Source organism: Mustela nivalis, assembly GCF_964662115.1.
Source record: "Mustela nivalis genome assembly, chromosome: 2".
Taxonomy (NCBI): domain Eukaryota; kingdom Metazoa; phylum Chordata; class Mammalia; order Carnivora; family Mustelidae; genus Mustela; species Mustela nivalis.
This window is the reverse complement of record NC_139021.1, coordinates 110,653,262-110,677,350: the sequence shown is the minus strand read 5'-3', so window position 1 is coordinate 110,677,350 and position 24,089 is coordinate 110,653,262. Positions and strand designations below refer to the sequence as shown.

The window sequence follows — 24,089 nt, the reverse complement described above, 5'->3', positions numbered from 1 at the left end:
CCCCATAGGGCCCCGTTTATGAGAAGGCTGCTGCTCTATGGGGGGCAAGTCACGCTGCCTGAATGTGAAGGTTGCAGGGGACGAGGGGTGAGCCGGATGGCCCTGAAATTCACACCCCATCCTGCCGCGGCACTACCACCGCGGATGACAGGAAGAGGAGCCCCTCCCACGGGTCCCCGGACGAGCCAGGAGGCTGGGTCGGAAGCGAGGCCGGGAGGCAGCCGGTCACTTACTCTGCACGGCGCTCAGTGCCGCCGCGGGCTTCAGAGCCCTGTTCACGGGAGGAGAGTGGCTGGCATCCCGGGCCGCCTCGCTCCTCGGAGGCTGGTCTGCGAGCACGTTCAGCAGCGCACTGGTCCTCGGCGCGGGCAAGCACGACAGAGCGCTCCCGTCAATCTGCTCCGACAGCGCCCGGCTCTCCTGGCTCCGCATCTGACCCCGCGCTAGTTCTTGCTTCTTGAGCTGGTCTTCGAAGAACAGGAACTGCTCCGACTCCAGCTGCTGCTGGCGCATCCGAGCCACCCGCTTCCTCTCGGCCTCGATCAGGCTCTGATGCTCCCGTTGTTTCAGAATTTCCGCGTTGTATTTATTCTGGAAAAGGTGGTGGCCGGAATAGGAGGTTAGTTTCCATGGCAACCCCAGCCAGCTGGGATGAGACCCTTCCTGGCTAGACGCGGGCGGAGAGAGGCAGACAAGGCCATGTGCCCACAGGGACAGGGGCACCTTAGCCCCTTGGTCTGCCCGAGGCAGTGGCTCTGAGTCCACTCATGTTACCAGGGGTGGGCCACGACAGTCAAGTTCCCTCCATTCCCCTGAGCTTTAAACAAATACCAGAAAACCAAGGTCAAGGTTGGCTACTTGGCCTGCCTGACTGAGAACCAGAGTGGACCATCTCAGAAATGGTTCTGTCGCTCTAGACTTCACTGTCCAATATGGTAATGCCCAGCCCCGTGGGCTACTTACGTTTAAATTAATTTAAATGAAATGACATTAGACACTGAGTTCCGCAGTCCTTCCTGCCAGCCACCTTTTAATACCATGTGGCTAGCAGCTCCCACACGGAACATTTCTACCGCAGGAGGAAGTTCTGTTGGTCAGTGTTGCCCTAGAACCTCTTGCCCTAGACTCTAGAACTCAGACAGCCAGAACTTTACAGAGAAGGGGGAACCACAAGGAATCGGTCCTCAAAATATGGCGCAATCATCTCCATCAGGATGAGCCAGGAACTTGTTAAAATGAAGATTCCCAGGCTCCCCAGTCTTAAAAAAAAAATCTAGGCATTATTAGGTTAAAGACTACAAATCTTTAATAAGCCCTTCAAGTTGTTTTGAGAAAAAGTAGCTTTGGTAGGGCTGGGGTGGGGGCACAGCTTACAGCGCACATTGGGGGTGCCCATGAATCCCCCAGAGTCTGGGCAGAAGTGTGGAAGCCGACCCAGCAGGAGTGGGGCGTGGCGTGAGAGTCTGCACTTCTAAAAAGCTCCCAGTGATGCCTGTCCTGCCTACAGCAAGGGCTCACTGACGGGCATGCCCATATCCCAGGCGTAAAGGCTGCCACTCTATCTCCACAGAGATATCTCCATGACCTATACTTTGGGACACTGTTGCCACCTGGGACCAAACTGGTGTCATTAAAGGTAGACCAGGCGGTCCCTTCCTGGGAGACCCAGAGAGGACAATCCCAGGAGTGTTGCAGACAGGATGAAGACTGGCCTGGACTCTTCTTTCCTTTGCTGTTGGTTTGTTTGAGCGTCCAAGATCATTCTCATGTATCATAGTTCAAGTCAAATCCAAATGATCAATAGTTGCACTTGAGGGAATGTTCAGACTGCCACATTCCCTCAGTCCCTTGGTCTAAAGGCTGCACTCAATGCTGACTTCCAGCTACGCCAACGGGACACCGGGGGCCCTGTGCCACATTCAGAGCTCACAAGACTGAACTCCAGCGAGAGTCAGAATGAGTGATAATTCCAAAGCACATAAATACGCAATTGAACAAGAAAAGCAAAGCCATTTTTATAACAATGCTAAAGACTTTAAGAATTCGAGTTTTGAACTTGAGGTCCTAGAGACGGATCAATTTTTTTTCTCTTAATGCCATTCCTCTCTTAGACATCATTACCATTGCTACTCTTTCTGTAATAATGATCCAGAAACCACCATCCATTGGTGATACAATTACATTTTGCTCACATGGTTAGCTATTATTTCCTCTCAATGTAATATTGACTGTAAGATCAAAGAATTGAATTCACATTTCCAAAGCCTACATAATAAGATAAATCAGAAATTATATACTGTTCTCCCTATCTCCTACCGACTCTGTTCATCACCAAAAGAGGTCATCTGTCTTAAGGTTAAAGTGGCAAGAGTTGGTGAAAAAGCTGCCTTTAAATCACTGTAGGAAATTTGTTTTCCAATGCATCACATGATTAGACGTTGCAAGGAAATAAAGATACCACATCTTTGGTGCAAGTGCTTAACCTGTATCTCAACATGATTTTTTTTATTGCTTTTACATCACTGCGTCTTTAATTTTTAATTTAAATGGACATGACATTTGAAAAACTCACATGAACATGAAACTCAAAAAAATATCTGCACACAAAACAGTCACGAGATAAATGTACCAATGGAACTTACTTTGCTTTGCAAATATTCTTGGTATTCTACGTTATATTTCTTTAAAAGGTCCTTTTTCAATTCATCTGTCCTTGGGAATGCAATCTCCTTCAGTTTCTTTTAAAAATATATATATACACATTGATTAGTGGGATTCTCAGTATAGTCTTTCAGATCATCAGCTGAGAAAGAAAAACAGCTGCCATGTGTATTAGAAATCAAGACACGAGTAACCAAAGATGATGGTGGACATAGAAACCTCTCTTCGCTATGGCTCCAAAACACCACTTTTCAGTAGGGAAGGGAAACCATTATCCCTTTTGTAAGAGCTCCATGGACTCCAGTAGTTAGATAAGCATTCTCTCTAGGGAGGTACCCCCGTTTTTAAGCAGTGGGCTTGTAACTGCACATTCCACTGTGGGCAAATGTTATGGCATCATAGTTGGAAGGGACACTGGAGAAGGTAGGTAGGGACTGCTGGGCTTGACTATAAAAAAGAGGCCGAGGCACTGTGCGTACAAATGCAGATTCCCGGGTCTCCTCCAGGTTCCCCTGAACCCACAGGTCTAGAGAAGAGGTTAGGGAATGTGGATCTCAAACAAATTCTCAGTCATTCTTCTTAATGGCCAGAAAATCTGGGGAACCTGATTTAGCCAAACCCTCCATTTCAGAGATGAGGGAACAAAGCCTATAGAGATTAGAAGGACAACTAGCTAGTGGCCCCATTATGACTAGAATCCAAATGTTCTGACTCTGGCCAGGCTTTTTCACTGAAATTTCTATTTTTTTAATCTTCTGTCATCCATCCATCCATCCATCCATCCATCCATCCATCCTCCCATCCATCCACCCCTCCATCCTCTCATCCATCCATCCTCCCATCCATTCTCCTTTCCATCCATCCACCCATCCATTCACCCATCCATCCTCACATCCTCCCATCCATCCTCCCATCCACCCATCCACCCACCCATCTGTCCTCCCATCCATCCATCCGTCCACCCATCCATCTCCCATCCATCCTCCCATTCATCCATCCATCCACCCATCCATCCTCCCATCCATCTATCCACCCATCCATCCTCCCATCCATCCATCCTCCCATCCATCCATCCACCCATCCACCCATCCATCCTCCCATCCATCCATCCTCCCATCCATCCATCCTCCCATCCATCCATCCACCCATCCATCCTCCCATCCATCCTCCCATCCATCCTCCCATCCATCCATCCATCCTCCCATCCATCCTCCCATCCATCCTCCCATCCATCCATCCATCCTCCCATCCATCCATCCTCCCATCCATCCATCCACCCATCCATCCTCCCATCCATCCTCCCATCCATCCTCCCATCCATCCATCCATCCTCCCATCCATCCTCCCATCCATCCTCCCATCCATCCATCCATCCATCCATCCATCCATCCTCATCCACCCTCCCATTCTTCCATCCACCCATCCATCCACCCATCCACCCTCCCATCCATCCATTTATTCAGCAAGCATAAACAAAGAAAATGTATATGATTTTGGAGAATGGTTTACCATGAGAAAAAAAAAAAAAGAATAAAACTAAATCAGAGCAAAAGTGTCAGCTGGGCAGCTGGGCCCCCTCAAGTCCCATACAGAACAGCCTGAGTCTGAATGAACAAGAGAATTCCGTGGAAATTGCTATACAAGGAATGGCAGTGAGTGGCCCTTCAGATGAGGGTGTATAGAAATTTTTTTTTTAATGTAAATGACCATTTGACAAAACCTGAGTTCTTACAGGCAGCCTCCAGCCAGACTTACTGGTAAGACAGCCTTTTCTCCATTAGATGGTCAAGCATCTTCGGAGAGTTACTTAAAATTTCATGTTGCAATTGGCTTTGTATATACCATTTTATTTTCCTCCATGTAAGATCAACCCAAACTACGTAACACAGATACACAGGAAACATTTTTAAAATGTTATTTAAAAGTATATATATTCTCAGCTAAAAATACCGCTCACTCTATCAGGTTGCCAAGGTTGACGGCGAATACATAACTTTTCAGCAACTGTCTTCCTTTTCCTTGAGGCTATTTCAAGCCACCGCTTACCCTTAAACACTTGATTATGCCTTAAGCTAGTACCCCATAATACCTTCATAATAGCCTGCTTTTCCAGGTAGTACAAGAAAAGAACTAGAACTTCGGGGCCACTTTAATAATCAACACTAATTTTCAGTTTTGGGGTTCGGGACTGTATGGAAGAATCAAAACCAGCCCAAATGACTCTCATACAAATCTGGGGAATTGGATCACCTTTCTTTCCAATCCCTGGGAGGAACGGGGAATAATGCTGGCTTCATACCACAAAGAGATTGAGCACATTCTTGATCATTTTCCTTTTCTGCCCCTTCCAGTTCCAATTAGACATCCCACACTGGCTCTGTAACAATGTTTAAAGGTTCCAAGAAGAAATCGGAACATCTTGCTTGGCTAATGGAATGAATTTTCTGTGCTCAAACTCTCCAGAGGATGAGAGGGAGGGAGGGAGGAGGAGGAGATTGATAATGGAGATGTATGGAACATTTGATCCCCCGGGGGAGAATCGACCCCACAATACCTTCATAATATCCTGCTTTTCTGGGACTGCACATTGCTGGTAATCTCGATGGCTGGGAAGCTTTTCTACAAACAAGCTAGAAGAGAAAATACATCTTAGTGTTACAGGGCAGAAAAAGCTCAGCAATGGTTTCTTTTTTTTTAATTTAATTTTATTTATTCATTTTTAGTGAGAGAAAGAGAGAGAGCATGCATGAGCAGGAGGAAGGGCAGAAGGAGAAGGAGAGGAAGAGAAGTAGATTCTGCCGAGTGTGGAGCCCAGTGGGGGGCTCCATCCCACGACCCTGAGATCATGGCCTGAGCCAAAATCAAGAGTCGGACGTGGAACTGACTTAGCCAACCAGGTACCCCCATCAGTGACGGTTTCTAATACAAGAAGGAAACTCCTTTTCAAAAAGGACGTGCTTAATCCATTATTATTTATCCATCAGCCTTTCCACCGAGGGCTGGCAAGATCATGGTTTTGGCATTCCAGGGTAGTAAGCTCGGCGGATGGAGCGCTGAGGTTAAGAGGCTCAGGACCCTCCCTAACAGACCCTGTCACTTCAGTCCTTCTTGGGTCCTGAGTGCCCAATCCTCCAGAGCCCTAGCTCTCTTGCGTGCCCTGCCGGCAACACAGAGGATGGTGTAAAAATGTTGAGAATTAGAAAGATCAACATAATCCCTTCTCACAGTTGAAAAAGACTCAAAGGACCACTGATAAGTCAGGAGTGCCATCATGTCTGTGTGTCTCTATCAAACATTCATTTTTTAAAAGATTTTATTTATTTATGAATGTGTGTGTGAGAGAGAGAGGGAAAATGAGAGTGGCGTGGAGAAGCAAGGAGCACGCGGGGCTCGATCCCAGGACCCCGGGATCACAACCTGACCAAAGGCAGAGGCTTCACCCACCGAGCCACCCAGGTGCCCTGATATCAAAAATTCTTAACTGCAAATTCACAGCTGAGAGAAATGACAGTCAGAATCCCTAGTGGATCCGAGGAGGTGCTAATAAGGAATTCATTATTTTTCCTCACCTTTTTGAGGAACAAGGGGCAGCAGAGGTAAAGGGAAATCCTTAAACCAAACCAGATTCACCACTTCCATGTAAAATGAAGATTTTGCTTTCCAAAGGGCAGGGAATTCTTGATTTTTGTTGGTGGTGGTTTTTTTTTTTTCCTTACTGATGTCTCCCTAGCTGGTAGAACTATGTCCAGCTCATGATGTATGCTCAGTAAATATTTATTAATTAAAAAAAAGTCCTTCCTTGATAGACCATGATGGGCTATCAATACTACTTATGATCAATTGATATGCAATACCTTATAATTACTGTTGTCTTCTTGCTCACAGATCACACATGCTCTTGTCACATTGCCCTACGGGGCATGGGGATGGTAAAATAACTCATTTCTTGGGTGAGAAAATTACGGTTTAAGGAGGCTACATAAATTGTTAGTTGCCTAAAGTCACTCTTCTTTCTAAATGGAATAAAGACACAAAGTTGGGAGTTAAAGAGAGCTTAGAGAAGTCTTCCATTTGGAGGTAAGAGAGATTTCTGCCCTTACGTCTTCCATTTGTAATAAGGAACTGAGGCCCACGGGGCGGAGAATTACAAATTGTCACGTGGTAAATGACGGAAGGGAATTCCAACATTCCAGTGATTCGCTAACGCAGACAGAAGAGGGGCTGTTCGCTTTGCCACACTTACTTACCGTCGATGCCCTCCCTTCCATGAACGTGGACGAAAAACACCAGCAGAGGACAAAACAGAAATTTTAGCGAATGGTGACTTAGAGTTCAGAAATCAACGTTTTTGGGATATGTGTGCTATCACTGATGTCGAACAGCTTCCAATTCCGTATTTATCGTTAGCTCTCTAGAAACCAGCGGTTTCCCCAGGTAGGCTGAGTGTTGCCAGCCATCGGCTTTCTCAGAAGTTCTCAGGTTAGGTCCCCAGCTGAACGAGGGTCGTCAATCATCATGCAACTTTTAAATAAAGTCAGAGTATGGGGTTCAGGACTATGTCAGTAACAAGCATGTGTCTGATGGAAAGTAGGGTATTTTTTCAACAGTTTGACTCTCTTTTATACATAGCACTATTGCACCGCTAAATAAATGACCTCTTTAAAAAAAAAAATAGATCCTATTCATTTATTTGAGAGACAGAGAGAGAGCGCGAGCATGAGCAGAGAGAAATGGCAGAGGGAGAAGCAGGCTCCCCGCTGAGCAAGGAGCTGGATGCAGGACTTGATCCCAGGACCCTGGGATCATGACCTGAGCCAAAGGCAGACGCTTAACCAACTGAGCCACCCAGGTGTCCCAATAAATTGCCTTAAAATACTAAGTAGGGATGCCTGGGTGGCTCAGTTGGTTAAGTGGCCACGGCTTGATTTCGGCTCAGGTCATGATCTCAGGGTCCTGGGATAGAGCCCCATGGTGGTGGGGCTCCAAGCTCAGCGGGGAGTATGCTTGAGATTCTCTCTCCCCCTCTCTCCTCCTGCTCTCTCTCTCAAATAAATACAGAAATCTTAAAGAAAAATACGAACTACGAAGCGAAACTGACTGCTGCTTTCTATCCCTGAGTCAAATCTTCTTTTAACTCCCCCTTCTCAAGCCAACAAGTCAAATTTTAAAACCCTTAATGGTCTGTTCCAGGCGCTGTGGACAGAGCTTAATATGGCTCCTGTTCTCATGAAGCCTACATTCCCGTGGGGGGGAGGATGGCACAAAATGACATATTCTTGGTGAAGAGTGACAAAGACAGGCACACACACGTCAATACCCTGCGCTCCTGTCCCCGAGACTCCCTCCATTCCTGAGCCTCAGGGATGCTGCGGGGACGCCTTTGAACACATTACTTGGTAACTGAAAAACCTGGGACAGTTAATGCTTTTGGAGATTGCAAAACTGGCCCGAATATGACAATGTTCCTGGAGCCCAAACCATCTCACTGAAATAGCACGTAAATATTTCCCCCCATTTTTCTCATTTCAAAGACCTCTACCTACCAAAAGAAAAAAAAAAAAAAAAAAGACTTACGTTATAAATTTATTATAGAGGACGAAGGCATTCTCCAAATTTCCTTCTTCCAAATACACCGACGCCATCCTCTCCATCTCCACTCCAGATCTAAAATAACGGCGCGGAGTGATGTCTTCCGTGATGGTAATGTTACAGCCAAGCTTGCTGAGGGCTCGGACTCGCTCTTCTGGACTCAGGGAAACATCCGTGTGGTCAGGCATAGCAGCTAACTTTTTCTGCAAAGCAAAAAATGAAATCTGAGTAGACATAGGAAATGAACAGGACTGAAATGACAGGTGTATTTTCTGTACTGAATCCCCGATACCAGTACCTAAGGAAGGCGTTTAGTAAGAGTTCATGGTAATGATGAAAGCGAAACCTTTGGCCAGAAACACATGGGCTTCACACCAAAAAGACATGCATCTCTACGATAGACACACCTTTGTGTTGGGGGCAAAATCTCCTTTAGGGTTCAGGGTACCATGCTGTGCCAGTTCCTGGGTATGCAAATGTTTTAGGTTATTTTAGGTAAAGTATCACTAAGCTTTGTGTCTTCATGGCTATTTCCATTCTGGCCCACGTGAAACAGGCCAACAGGCAGACTCTTGCATGCGTAGGGCTCACGTCCTTCCGCTCTGAAGGGTCTCCAAGAGATGGCCTGTATTCAAAGTTACTCTTTGATTCAGTTCTCTTCCAGAACATATCCTGTTTAATAAGAAGATTTTAGGACCTCTGTGCTTCTTCACCCAGTGAATGAAACCCCACCAGTAAGTCCTCTTCAAGCCCATGGATACCTCCCATTTCTTTTTAACATAAAAAGACTCTTGGACCTGCACGTAATAAAGTACATTAACAGGCACGGCTAATTAGTCCCTGACTGAGAAAATAACAAAAGTCATTACTAAGAAAAAGTCAGTGATGTTAAGGCATACATTTGTATTTTATTCATGAAAATAGCATCTGTACACATTTGGGGAAAAAACAGAACGTATGCATTCAGGATAACTGTTCTGTGATTCAGCGGAAAGGTCAGTGCTTCGGAAAGGCAAAAATGTCAACTTCTTTTTCTTGTTAAAGGCCGTAGAGCAAATATTTGGGGCTTTGTAGGCCCTAGAGTCCCCACCACAACTACTTAAGCTCTGCTGAGGGACAAACAGCCACACACAACATGTAAGCAAAGGATCCTGGTTCTGTTTTAAAAACAAGTGTGTGACTTTGGCGCTCACACCCCCGTCTGCTGACCCCAGCTCTAGACCACTGCATCTCCAAGCCCACTCTATGTACCAGCACTGCCAGAATCAACTGGGAGTTTCTTCAAAGTACAGAGTCCCCAGGTGCCTAGGTGGCTGAGTGGGTTAAGTGTCTGCTTCTACCTCAGGTCATGGTCCCAGGTCCTGGGATGGAGCCCCAAGACCAGCTTCCTGCTCAGCGGGGAGGCTGCTTCTCCCTCTGCCCCTCCCCCTGCTCCTGATTTCTCTCTCTTTCTCTCTCTCTCTAAGTAAATAAGTAAAACCTTTAACAAAGTGTTTTTAAGAAAAAAAAAAAATTCCCCATGTCCTTCATGCTATTTGTTATGCTCCAAAAATAAGTGAAACCATATGATAGTTGATTCTCTCTGCTTGACTGATTTCACTCAGCATAATCTCCTCTAGTCCGGTCCATGTTGCTACAAAAGTTGGGTATTTAGCGTAACAAATAGCATGGAGGACATGGGGAGTTAGAGAGAAGGGAGTTGGGGGAAATTGGAAGGGGAGGTGAACCATGAGAGACTATGGACTCTGAAAAACAATCTGAGGGTTTTGAAGGGGTGGGGGGTCGGAGGTCGGGGTACCAGGTGGTGGGTATTATAGAGGGCACGGATTGCATGGAGCACTAGGTGTGGTGCAAAAATAATGAATACTGTTATGCTGAAAATAAAAAATAAATTTAAAAAAATAAAGTACGTTTCTTAATTAAAAAAAAAAAAAAATTCCCAACAGGCCTCCCCTGGCATCGACAGATTAGAGGCAGGCTTGAAGAACCCAGGGTTGAATTTATGTTCCCCGAGGCACTGCCCTGTGCTGCCTGTTTGGGAAACGCTGCCTTAGACCCCTCTAGCATCCTTTGATCAATAGGAATGGAATTAGCCCAGAGCAAATTTAGCTCCCAGAACTGCCTCTGTCAGTCAAGGGCAGCGCCTTCCATTAAAAGGTCTGTAGAAACTTAAAAAAGAAATCCAGGTGGAATGGATTTTAGTCTGGCCAGGAAGGATGGATCCAAGCCATCAGGACAGGCTACAGAGTCCCGTGTGTATAGCTCTTTCCATGCCTGGGGAGGGGGCCACCGTGGTGGTAATTCTGTAGCAGACAGAACCCTAGAGACCTGGAATTATTTTTTCGTTTTCTTCTTTTTTGTTTTTTTAAGATTTTATTTATTTATTTGAGAGAGCCGACGGCGGGGCTTGATCCCAGGACCCTGCAGTCATGACCAGCTCCATCCCAGGACCCTGAAATCATAACCCGAGCCGAAGGCAGATGCTGAACCCAATGAGCCACCCAGGCACCCTGATTCTTGTTTCTAAAGGGGAAATCTACAACCAGCCACAGAGGCATAAACCTGTTCTCCTCCCTGTTTCCTTCTCCCCGAGGAGGCTGGGGTCCTCAGGGCCTGGGCTTCCTAGCCCGGAAGTCTCCAGCGATCCCTCCCGTGACAAGGTGGCAAGTTCAGTTTAGAGCGGAAGGGATAAGGAGACTTGCGAGTCTCCCGGAGTCTGTCTCCAGGGCCAAGTGATAAAGAATAAAGCAGACACTGGATTTTCGACCTCGGCGTCTTCAATCAGTTCTCACTGGGTCCAGAATCGTGAGAAGAGGGAGGTGTGACCGCACACAACACCCAGCCCCACCTCCGGGACCTCACCTTACGCGAAGGCACACTTCCTTCTAGCCAGACCCTGCTGGGCTGCTCCTACAGTTTTTGAAAAGACTTTCTAATTTCTGAGAAGCTGCTGGAGGCTTCCCCTCCTCAGAAGCAGGAATGGAAGCTTGCGGCGTCTCAGCCTCAGGCCTGAGCGCGGGCGTCTCGTCCAAGGGAGAAGCCCGGGATGTGGCAGCCACGCCACGCGCACCTGTTGCTCCCAGCAGCACCCGGGGAAAATGCTGCTATTCGACGACAGATAAAGGAGCCAATAGCATCAAAAAATGAGGAGAAAAAAAAAAAAAAAAAAAAAACAAACTATGGAAATTAGCCCATTTTCCAAAGAGGGTTTCCAGGTTCCTACACGTGCAAAAGTAATTGGTCCACTCTTTATTACTAAACAGTCTGCACTGAATTATAATTATTTGTATGCAGTGTCCATGTTCCCTCAGGATGTAGCATATTCCTTGCAGCACAGACAATAATCAATACATTTACCAAATAAAGGAGGAAGAAGGAAACAGGTGCATTGTGATTATAACTAGATTTTACTTGGACGTGAAAATAAGATTTATTTTTCCTCTGTTGAACGGTCCTATCCTTTCCAAACTCAAAATTGATCTCAGAATAAATGAGGAAAGAGCTTCCTGTCTTCATCGATCTATCAAGTCAGGTTTGTGATATCTTACAAAATACAAAATATCCCAATGAAAAAGCCATAGTGTTCATTTGACACTGTCATGTCTACTAACATTTTAATCGTGGCTAACACGTAAGACATGGAAAACATGTAAGACACTCCAAAAGGATGATCCCTTCCTCTGTGGGTGGGATCCCCCCCACAGCGCCCCGACAGCATGGGGTCTGAAAACAAAGAAGTTCCTACAGTTCTCCACTCTTCATCGTCTCAAAGCAACCAAGCCTCTGTGAAGGACGTTCCTGGCAAAGAGGACGTGGGCCATAACCTATTTCAGAGCAAGAACCAGGCCCTCCATTTCTTTCTTTCTTTCTTTGTTTTTTTTTAAGATTTACTTATTTGACAGAGAGAGAGCAAGCACAAACAGGGGGAGTGGGAGAGAGAGAAGCATTGACTCCCTGCTGAGCAGCGACCCCCCCCCCCCCCATGCGGGGCTCGACCCCAGGACCCTGGGATCATGACCTGAGCCGAAGGCAGATGCTTAACCACTGAGCCACCTGGATGCCCCCTCCATTTCTCTATGATCTGGGGCTAAAGCTTTGCATGGGCAGGTGCTGGCTATCAGAGAAGGCTAATGATCATAACAGCTTCCTCTGATCAAGCCCCCATGATTGGCTGCGAACCGTAAAAATATTGTTCCCAATGGTTGTAATGTGCAAAGTAGAAAAACGGGGCCATGGAGGTTACATAATGTGCCTACATTCTCACCCTGAGAATGATCTGGGACACACAATATGTCCCTGCGACCCCAGGGCTCCTGTCACCCCTCCTAAGATGTAGCCAGAGAAGGGAGAATGAGAGTTTTGAGCGTGCGGACCTTTGCACTGGATCCCAGAGCAACATGGACTTGTTGTATGTAGAATGTCTCCCTTGGTCGTTCCCACACCAGAGAAGCTTCCAGGTATTCTCCTTGAAGAAGTGGAGGCACAAAGGATGAAGTCTCTGCTTATGAAGTCGATTCTCAAGTGCCCCTCCCCCACCCTCTTGGAATCTAACCAGAGAGATTAAAATTTCGCACTTTTGTGGACAAAAAGAATTATTTTTAGTTCCAGTGAAGAGGGCTTTATTAGTCACTTCCTCATAGGAGGGGACCGCACAGATGGATAAGAAGCGACAAGTGCTCAACTTCGTGAAGGGAGGGTGACTCATTTCCCATGTGATATGTTTCTGTTCTTCTTTTCGGGTTTTCAGGCCGTGTGGAAGGTATGGGTTGGCGCTACTTACCAGAGAATTCACAGTAAACGGCTGATCCATCTTGTCCTGTCCGCAGAATGAAGGGGTTCACGGTCTCTTCTCAATCACTTCATCTGTTTCAAAGACAAAAAGCAGAGCTATGGTTATTATTTATTATTATTCTTATTTATTTATTTATTTATTTATTTTTAGAGAATCTGAGTCTCAAATCTCAAACCCCGGGTTATTTCTGGCTCAGAATATAAACACTTCAAATCAACTTACATAACCTGAGTTTTTAGAGAGACTTTGGAAATCTCCCGAAAAAAACAAAACGGCAGGTGGCTCGGTTTCCTTGAAAGCAGACCTTTGAAAACGGGGGTGGGACGAGACTTCGTGATTGCCTAGTGCGCAGTGTGTCTTCTGGGGGTTTTCTTACTCAGAACTCCACGCAGGGTTGTTAAGTGGGTTTACTTTGTTCTTGCGGGGAAGAGCTTGGACGCTGGGGCGGTGGCCTCCTACGTTGGGTGGAGTCCATCTGGGCCTAAGCTAAGCTCTTCTAGTTGTGGAAGGCAGAATTGTAAGACAGCTCTCGGACTCCTGCTCCTCAGTCTCCATGCTCCCTTTGAGTGTGCAGGAGACCTATAACCGACTTCTAATCCACAGAACACAACAGAGGTGAGGGAATACTTCTCCCATGTTCACGTTATGTCACGTAGCAAGGATGAAGAGGTCTGTAGATAGATAAAGACGTCTGACCAGCCGGCAATGAATCAATCCAAAGAAAGATGATCCTGGGTGGGCCTGGCCTAATCAGGCAAGACCTTTCAAAGATTGAGACAGTCTCCCACTGGCCTGGAAGACTCAGCCGCCATAAATAACCACAGCTGCAGGGACAAGAATTCTGCTGGAAATCATGTCAGTTTGGAAGAGCAGCCCGAGCCTCAGATGAGTCCCTAACCCAGGGCAGCACCTCCCTTGCTGCCCTGTGAGCTCCTGAGCGGAGGAGCTGGGTTATGCTGTGCCCAGACACCAAACCCACAAAACTCAGAGGTAATAAGTGTATGGCCTCTAAGGCCATGACGCTTGTGGTGACTTGTAAAGCAGCACAAGAAAACAGGTGTGTCAGCTATGAGACTTTACGTACATTATATGGCCTTTTGTGAACAAGTGTTGTTGGGGGAAATAATGTGACCTATGTCATATTGATGCGATAAGGATGAGATGAGTCAGCAGAGGAAGTGCTTGGTGTAGTTCCTAGCACAGTCAAGACTACAGAAGTGTCCGCTCTTACGATGGTCTTTAGTTTGCGTTGTAGAACCTGAGGCTCGGAGTTACGTGAATGTGCTCGGGTTCAAACCGTCCCTCCACGAACATTCTCTCCTCTCTGACACTACTTGAGCTCCCACTCCATGACACCACTTCCCACTTCTAAATTTATTTTGGCTCTTTACTCCACAGATCATTTATATGTTGCTGGACACAACTTCTCTTCAGTTCCTTACTCATGACGGGGGGGGGGGGGGTTTAACCTACATTCATTCATTCTGATCATAGCATTCTGTGATTCTAGAAATCTTACCCATTGACCATTCAATCCTTCCGGCTTTTTTTCTGGCCTAAATCCATGCCCAAGAAACCCTCCACAGAAGGTCACGTGGCATCCTTCATCCTCTCTAGTGATTCCTGGAGTAGACAGGAAGTTGGTTTTTTTTGTTGGGTTTTTTTTTTTTGTTTTTTTAAGATTTTATTGACTTATCTGACAGAAACCACAAGCAGGCAGAGAGAGGCAGGCAGAAGGAGAGGGGGAAGCAGGCCTCCCACTGAGCAGAGAGCCCAACGCGGGGCTGGATCCCAGGACCCCGAGACCACAACCCGAGCTGAAGGCAGAAGCTCAACCCACTGAGCCACCCAGGGACCCCTAGACAGGGAGATTTAAGCTTGTCGCCTGCAGGAATGGCGGAGAAAGTAATGACCTGGGGGGGGGGGGCACAGTCACAGTGTAGCTTAAAAGCTTAATTAATTCTGGTATTCTGGTATCTCAGAAAGCAGGCAACATTATTTGGGGGAATTACAAGTCCTTGGTAAGAAGAAATAAACCAGGGAAAGGAAAGAAGAGAAAAGAAGGAAGGAAGAGAGAGAGGGAGGAAGGAGGGAAGGAAGGAAGAGAAAGAAAGACATTAAAACAGTTAAAGAGACAGAACAAAAAGGCTTATGGGAAATTTGGGGCTGGGTGGGGGGAAGGGAGGGAAGGAGACAATGAAACACTAGTTAGTCATTGACTAGGATCTTGCAGAAGCCTAGAGCTATTTTTTAGGGGTTGCTCAGATCCTTACATGGAGAACAAACAATTTTAAAAAATTAAAAACATTGCAACAGTGATTCTTAAACTTTACTGTATCTAAAAGTTATGCCAGCCTGGGGCTTATTTAAAATGCAGATTCCTAGAACTCACCCACAGGGCTTCTGTATCCAGCCGTTGTGAGCCCACCAAGCAGCACTGATGGTTAGGACACGGCCTGGGGAAATCTGACATGTGAGGTTTCCAAATAATACTTGCAGGGACGCTGTCTTTGGGGACGCATCAAGCAGGGCCCCTTGCTGCAAGCGAAGGCACCCACTCTTGAATTCATAAGAAAATGGGAATATCACAGATTTCCAGGAGGGCCTGGGAAATGGGGATTGGAGGCTATGTAATCCCCCCAAATCACTCAGCAGCACTGGTGTGAGTGGAAGGGGGTCCCCCAGCTTCCAGCACAGCCACCAGCTGCCGTGTCTTGTTTGATGTCACCAGTTTCTAGTTCAAAGTATGAGATGGAGTTCTGTGGCTGGCGGAGCCTAGGTCACATGCCCACAGCCAGGCACCGGAAAATGCAAATGCCCAGCACTTGACACTTCCACGGGAGGCAGTGGGATGGGCCCAGTGAGAGAAGGTTCCTGGTGGCCAGGCCCAGGTGCCCAAAAACAATGACCAGCGGGCACAAGACTCAAACCAAATTTTCTGTAATGATCTTCTGAATGTACAAAATGCATAATTCAATAGATCTTGAACATGGGCTTTTATTTATTTATTTATTTATTTAAAGATTTTATTTATTTATTTGTCAGAGAGAGAGAGAGGACGAGCAGGCAAAGTGGCAGGTAGAAGCAGAGAAAGAAGCAGGCTCCCCCCTGAGCAAGGACCCCGATGCGGGACTCGATCCCAGGACCCTGGGATCATGACCTCAGCAGAAGGCAGCGGCTTAACCGACTGAGCCACCCAGGTGTCCCGAACATGGGCTTTTATTACCTTGCCATAGATGCAAACCCATCACTATTAACGCCCACACATAAACTTACCTGTAATTCACTAATAGAAACTGACTCCCTCAAATGTAAGATGAAAGAAGTTTATAGATGGGTCGGTCAACTCATTTCTTTGGACCATGCACTCCTCAGAGGGAGCGGTCTTGTCTGAATTTTTTTTTTAACCACTAATCCTAGCATCTATTATTTCCAACACAATCTGTTACCCAAGTCAACATAGCCAGTGACGTTCTCTAGATCAGTAGCTGTCCAGCTGTGCGGCAGGATCCCCAAGACCCCAGTGAGGGGTGTGCAAGGTCAGCATTATTTTCATACTATCCCTCAGATGTTATTTGCTCCTTTACCATCTATCTGTCACGGTTCTGCAGCGGAGACGTCCAGAGGGGGGATGGCTTATTTGCATATCCCTGTCAACGTTGTTTCAGTTTTTAATACAATAAATATAAATCCATAAAGACCATACAGGCAAAGCTTGTGAATATCCTTCGTAATTTTTAAGAGGGCAAAGGGGTCCCAAGTCCAAGACGTTTGAAAAACACTGCTTTAGGGGTGCTGGGTGGCTCAGTGGGTTAAGCCTCTGCCTTCAATTCAGGTCATGATCTCAGGGTCCTGGGATCGAGCCCCGCATCGAGCTCTCTGCTCAGTGGGGAGCACTGAGCCTGCTTCCTCCTCTCTCTCTGCCTGCCTCTCTGCCTACTCTCTGTCTGTCAAATAAATAAATAAAATCTTGAAAAAAAATGCTTATTGAAAAACACTGCTCTAGACCAACCATGCAAACAAAACAAAACAAAACCTCGCCATGTAACTTCAATCTAAACACCAAAAGTGTGGTCCAGAAGAATCTAAAAGGAAAAAGTACATGTTGAGTGTCACCTTCCGTTGGTGCTACTGCGGTCCTACTAAAATAATTTTAAAAACTGAGGGCAGGGGCTGCTGGGTGGCTCAGTCAGCAAAGTGTCCGACCGTTGACTTAGGTTTCGGTCATGATCACAGGGTTGTGGAATCGAGTCGGGCTCTGTGCTCGGCTCTGATCCCCCCTCCCTCGGCCCTTCTCCTCTCTAAAATAAATATATAAATCTTAAAAAAAAGACAAAGAAAACTGAGGGCACCGTGGGAGGTGCCTGACCTCATAGACCCTGAGACCCAGAAAAGCAAATGCCACAGACTGCCAGTATTTGCGATATCCACTCTTTTCCTCAAAGAAAAATACAATTGTTAGCTACTATATAGTGGCCCCAGTAAAAACCTACATTTTTCCAGCCTGCCTTGGCCTTAGATGTGGCCATGTCCCCAGGCCCTGCCACGGAGTGTGAGCAGAAGTACTGTGATCAAAGTCTGGATCCTGCCCCTAGAGAAAGGGAGCCGACCTCCCCCACCCACTGGGGCCCTTCCTGCCCGCTGACGCTGCCACGCAGGTGCACGAGCACAGGAGCCCAAGGCACGGCAAAGCAAGAAGAGAGAGGAAGCCCTCCAGGCTGCTGCTCATGCTCAGACCAGGACAGAGACAAAGGTCTGTCTTGTGCAATACCGTGTCCTGTTTAGGCAGCTGGACGTGCATCCCGACAAATGCCATAGTTTAACCTAGAAAGGGTGATGCAACGCGGCACGAGGGAGACCGTGGCCGACACCGGTAAGGACACAGGTATCCTCCATCAGGGGGATCACGTCCTCCATCACATCCCCAACAGCCGGCTTGGCTGCCTCCATGCCTTTGCAGGCAGTGGCAGAAACACCCTCCTCCCTCCTGTGACCTCACAACTCACCCAAATCCTGCCCAGCCGGGGAGAGCCTGCATACTTCTTTAGACTTCAAACTTCTTTAGATATTAAGCTCCAGCCCCGAAGACAACATTTGACTGTTATAAATGCTTAATTTTGTTGTTACAGAAAACTTTAAAAATTCTAAGTTAGTTATCAATATTTTAAAAATGGGGAGATTTCATATAAAAATTCAGGTTTTAGCTTCTCCTTAAAAAAAAAAAAAAACACAGAGGATCTGGCACCACTGGGCCCAGTACTTGGGACATTTGTTTTTATCGTCTATGGTGAGTTTAGAACAGTACCTGCTACATGTACATATTTGTTGTGTGAATGAGGAAGCAGTTCCCTTAAAGTCTAGAGTATACTCTCCACCACATTCCCAGACATATAACAAAAATTTGGTAAATTTTTGGATCTAAATCTGTGCTAAAATATATCCCCCAAGCACCTGGGTGGCTCAATCATTAAGCGGCTGCCTTTGGCTCAGGTTGTGATCCTGGGGTCCTGGGATCGAGACCTACATGGGGCTCCCTGCTCAGGGGGAAGCCTGCTTCTCTCTCTCACTCCCCCCGCTTGTGTTTACTCTCTCCTTGTGTCTCTCTCTGTCAAATAAAAAAAATATGTCCCCCAAATGCACCAGCCTTCAAGAATTTACAGGTAGCTCATTTAATTCTCTTAACACACATCTGTTCATTAATTCAGTCACATATTCGTTCAACAACCATCAACTGGACATCTAGGATATACCAGGCATTTTTCCAGGCATGCATGAACAAAACTGGCAAAGATTCCTGCCCCTTGTAGAGTTTACATTCTCATTGGAAGAGACAGGTAAACAATAAACATTTTAAATACATTGTATAATAAGTTAGAAGGTAATATGTGCTTTTGAAAAAAGAAAAAGAGCAAAGGGAACGAGGAGCTCTGTGGAGGGGGTAAGCTGGGCAGCAGATGACAATATGAAACGGAATTTTCACAGTAGGTCATATCCGAAGCCAAAAATGAAGCAAGGACTTGTAGGAGATGAGGGAAAGGAGAGAGATGGTGCAAACGCCCTGAGGCAGAAGCATCACGTGCTTGAGAAAGAGCAAGGCAGCTGGCTGGAGTGGCCGGCCAGTCTGATGCTGGCCGCACCACGTTCTTCTGCTCCTCACCTGTCAGCAAGGATTGTAGGAAGCAGGCCTATAATGACTTTAGGTGCTAAAGATAAGATAAACACTGGAATATGGAGGATCAGAAATAAACAGCAGAGAATGTCTAAGGCAGAAGGGAAGTACTTGGCATCATGCACCAGTAACACCTAAGTTCCCTTTGGAAGTGGGGGCTCCAGGGGCACAGAGCAAAGGCAGCCTCTGTGGCCGGCCTGGCTGGGGGTCCCGGCTGCATCGTCCTCTTGCCACTCATCCTTCCTGGGCCCTCCCATTCTCACCTTCTTCATGCACAACTGGGCTCATCACTTCGGAGGGGCCCACAACCAGTTGCCAACATTCACCAGGAAGGCCCGATTCAATCCCAACGTGCTCCCTAGCCTCCCTCCACCCCGGGGTGGGGGCACATTTCTGTGACTTCGTAAATCTGAACCACAGGCCACAGATACATTTTAAAGTGAAACAGGCCCCTTGAGAATTCTTTCTGTTTTAGAGCCCCCTGTCTTCTTGCCCAGATCTCCAGGCCCTTTTCCTCACTGTAGCCTCCAAGGACACACCATTTCCCTCTTCCCATGACTTTTTAAAGAAGTTGAGGGGGAGTATCTGACTTCTGTGAATCTGGGCATGCAAGGGATTGGGGAACTGGTCAAAACCATATATACTGGGGTGCCTGGGTGGCTCAGTGGGTTAAAGCCTCTGCCTTTGGCTCAGGTCATGATCCCAGGGTCCTGGGGTTGAGTCCTGCATCGGGTTCTCTGCTCGGCAGGGAGCCTGCTTCCCTCTCTCTCTCTGCCTGCTTGTGATCTCTGTCTGTCAAATAAATAAATAAAATCTTAAAAAAAAAAAAAAAAAACCAAAACCTATATATTCACTGAACACATGGAGGCCAACTCCTATCCCTGCTGCCCAGCTAAGGGGGACCTCCTGGAACCAAGGAAACAACTCCCAACCATGCCCAGGGCGGATGGGACAGAAAGTGGGTCTCACTTAGAAGTGGCCTGGGAGGGGGCAGGACCCTTTCCTACCTGATGCCTCACAGCTCTGAGTTTGTGAGAGTTTATTCTCTCTCTGTGCCCACAGATTTACAGCCCAGGAGCAGAATTCCTTTTGAATTTCGGGTCCCAATGGGATGTCTCCCAATCTCAATTTCCCCCTCCCCCACCCCTGCAAGACAGTGTGAAAGCAGCTCTACTGATGCTGCCTTTGCTTTAAAAACCAGCTGCTGGGGGCTCTGGGGGATTCAGCCGGTGAAGCATCTCCCTTTGGCTCTGGCCATGATCTCAGGGTCCCCAGATCAAGTCCCACATCCGGATCCCTGCTCCGTGGGGGGCCTGCTTCTTTCTCCGCTCTTCACCCAGCTTATGCTCTCTCGCTCTCTCAAATAAAGAAATAATTTAAAAATAAGTAAATAACTGAAAATAAAAACCAGCCGCAGATAATGCCAAGAATGAAGGAGAAAATATCTTGCCTAGCACAGGGTTTATCTCATGACCTTTTACTTGAATGCCTTTAACTTTCCTTTTCTTTCTTTTTTTCCTTTTTTAGGGGGGCGGGCTTTTTTTGTGGCTAAGCTCAGAATTCTGATCCACTTCCATGCACACAACCGTATTTTCCCGAATATCGGGGGTGTCTACCGGACAGTGAGCAGCCCCCTCCGGGAGCCAGCCAGCAGAAGAGGCAGCGAGGTGAGCTCCCGGGCGTGTCCTTTGCTGGAGGGCGCTGGCACAGACCAACCGGAAAAGCAGGAGCGCCCTGCCAGCAGGGGAGAGAGGCTGGGAGCACCTCGAGCCACCTCCCAGGGTCTCACTTCTAATTGGCCAACCAGCAGCCTTTCTGGCCCCCGCTGGGTTAGAGTTCATGTTTTTCAGGAACGACACGACAGGGTGCAATTTATTGTGGCGGAGAGAAATAAAGGAAGTGCTCCTAAGCGAGGCTGTGAGCTGCTGCGTCAGCATCTGATTTAAATAAAAGGTGGTACAGGGTCATTCTCACGCCTCAAAGGACAGGGGCAGAGAGAGGAGTCTCCCAAGTCATTTTCTTGGCGGGTTGGGACCGGCTTTAGAAAGGAAATGACCGAGATCCACACGCGCTGTTCACTTTAATAAAAGATTTAAAAATTCAGGCAGTAAAACCAAAGATTACTTTCTCTTATCCTCGTTGGTTAGTATCTGCAAATCAGAAATATGCTGATACATTGTCTTTACAAAAGGCTGATACATTTAAAAAATAAAAAAGGCTGATATAGGTCTTCACAAATAAGAGGACACCTTATTTGTTCTAAAACACGGAGAAGATGAATATGAAATCTGATAAGAATATTAGAAATTGCTTTATTGCATTTTCCCCCTGTATTTGTTAAGTTCCCTATGGGAGTACCTACCAGATGTCAGGTGCTCCTCTCTTACCCCTAGAGGGATAGTCCAGATTAAACACACAACAGTGTGGTTTAGATTAGATCAATCAGCAAGAATGCAGTTGCTACAGGAAAAGTGATTAAATAAATGACGGCTCCAATACATGTTTTACATTACTTCAAGATAAGTCTAGGCTACATTGAAAGCTATCAAGTCTCACTTTGGTCATAAAGTAATTATGTCTCATAACATAATATGATTTTGATCCTAACACCAGAAGGAAGGGGCGGGGACCTTTAGCACCCACAGCTTGGGCTTTGGGGCCATATACACCAGTAGGAGAACCCAGTTTCCACCATTTATTAGCTGGAATTGCTATGACATCTTTTTTTTTTTTTTTTAAGATTGTATTTATTCAAGGGACGGCACAAGCAGGTGGGGAGAGGCAGAGGGAGAGGGAGAAGCAAACTCCCCGCTGAGCAGGAAGCCCGAAGTGGGACTCGATTCCAGGACTCTGGGCTCATGACCTGAGACGAAGGCAGCCACTTACCCGACTGAGCCACCCGGGAGCCCCTATGACATCTTACATAACCTTTTCTGTGTACTTTATCTTCCTCTATTAAATGTGGGAAAAGAACAGCCTTCTAGAAGAACTCAGCTGAGCTTAAATATTTGAGAAATATATACATTAAAGTAAAACATAAGGTAATAAACAGAAGTTCTATTAGAGAACATCAGCTGTTGAGCTGCTGAGTTTTACCCTACAACTATCCTCCTCTGAACTGTCACCACATAAGATGTAAGCGTCATTGTTTGGGACACTCCCAGGATTCTGTGAGATATTGCCCAAGTGATACGGGGTTACTCTGGCAACATAATGAACTCTTCAGCTTTGTAATTCCAATGGCAAAAGTAGTGAGTCTGCATCACTAAAATAATAATAACACAATTTTGTAAGATTTAACCACTTTCGAATATCTTCTCTGATTAAAATATAATTACTATTTAACTCTTTCTTGATGAGTCAACCTTATTTCAGTGTACCTGCCCATAGCAATGCTTTCCTATTTCTCATTTGCTCTTGTCTAGAAAATCAACTAAAAAAGAACTGCTTTACCAAACTTCTGTCTGACTTCAGTCTTTCTGTCCTTTTAGTTTTAGATCACTGATGAATAGTTTACATTTATTTGTAAAATTAAAGTGGAGACTAGACATGGGTCTCAAGAAGACGAATCTTTCCCCCCCCCCCCTTCCAATGTCTTCCATATGAGTAAGGTAAGTTCTGGGCAGGTGAGGATTACTGTCGCACTATACATCACCTTTAATATAGCAAAAAAAAGCTATCATTATCATAATAAGGACTATGAACAGGAAGCTTTCCTTCCCTGGGTAACTGGAAGAAAGCACTAACCCTCACCAAAGCCCGAACAGATAGAGGGCATTTGAGCCTAGGGATCAGACATGCAAACTCCAGGGTCAGACCACCTGGGTTCATATTCTGACTCCAACCATTAAATGTAGGGTCACAGCTTCTGCAGCTGCAAAGTGGGGTTGAGACAGTAAGAAAGGAAAAAGCTCTTGATAACCGTCAAACAGAGAGCACGATGCTTGGTGCTGAAGAACAACCACACCGTTACCTACATGTTACAGATGCGGCATCAAGAGCCCAGAACAGGTAAGCAACTGAGCAAGTGGTGGGGCGGGGACTCAGGACTAGGTGCACAGGATCCCTGAGTTCAAGGTCAAGCAGCATGCCGTAGTCGATGGTGAAAATCAGGGCAAGGTCAGATTCTTGGGGCTTGGATAAGGATGGTAGGATTTACTGCAGAAATGAAAACTCATGCCTTTGAAATAATGTAAGCCACACATAGAGATGGGGGTGGCTGGTGGTGTGGAGAGTTGGGGGAACTGGGGAGAAACTTCTAACTACAGATCGGATTGTTTTAATGGTTCCTGGAATATTAGGGTTTTCTGCTTTCTCCTGGAGTCTGTTTTAGTAGCTAAAGTTTTCTATTTTTTTTCCCCGTTTCATCTGTTTGTCAAATGCAGATAGTCAGTGTTCTCTTTGGGTGTTTTAAATTATTAATGGGTCCTGGGGTGCCTGGGTGTCTCAGTCGGTTAGGTGTCGGACTTCTGGTTTTGGCTCAGGTCCTGATCTCAAGGTTGTGAGTTCGAACCCCATGTTGTGCTCCATGCTCAGCTCGGAGTCTGTTTTAGATTCTCTCCTTCTCCCTCTGCCCCCCCTTCTGCCTGTCCCCCTCCCCCTCCTCCCTGCTTTCTCAAATAAGTAAATAAATAAAATCATTTCAAAACAATTAATTAATTAATTAATTGGTTGGTGATTATAGCTCCCTTTTCTTTCCTAATATAAATTATTTGTGAGTTTTCCTCTTTCTTTCTGGGTTAACATTGTCAGAAATTTCGCTACTTCATCGATGATTTCCAAAGAATCACCTTCTGGGTTGGTTTATCCTTGCAATCTTATTTACTTTCACCATCTTTAGAATTAAGATACCACTTCATTTCTAGTTTCCTGAGGATT

The 24,089-nt window shown here is 46.3% G+C and overlaps 1 protein-coding gene across 8 annotated transcripts in view; it reads right to left on the bottom strand.

Annotated features, from left to right (window-relative positions):
* Positions 1-24,089, bottom strand: part of STAMBPL1 (STAM binding protein like 1) — a 48,538-nt gene that overhangs the window by 9,773 nt on the left and 14,676 nt on the right. For 6 of the 8 annotated variants that reach the window (XM_082720974.1, XM_082720977.1, XM_082720973.1 and 3 more), the window contains exons 2-6: positions 13,031-13,113; positions 8,236-8,453; positions 5,216-5,291; positions 2,643-2,738; positions 234-591 (exon numbers count right to left, since the gene is read on the bottom strand). In XM_082720974.1, coding sequence (XP_082577100.1) covers positions 234-591; positions 2,643-2,738; positions 5,216-5,291; positions 8,236-8,453; positions 13,031-13,060 — 778 coding nt within the window. In that variant the 5' untranslated portion in view covers positions 13,061-13,113. The remainder of the gene's footprint in view (positions 1-233; positions 592-2,642; positions 2,739-5,215; positions 5,292-8,235; positions 8,454-13,030; positions 13,114-24,089) is intronic. The other 2 variants (XM_082720980.1, XM_082720979.1) reach the window with 1 other exon arrangement.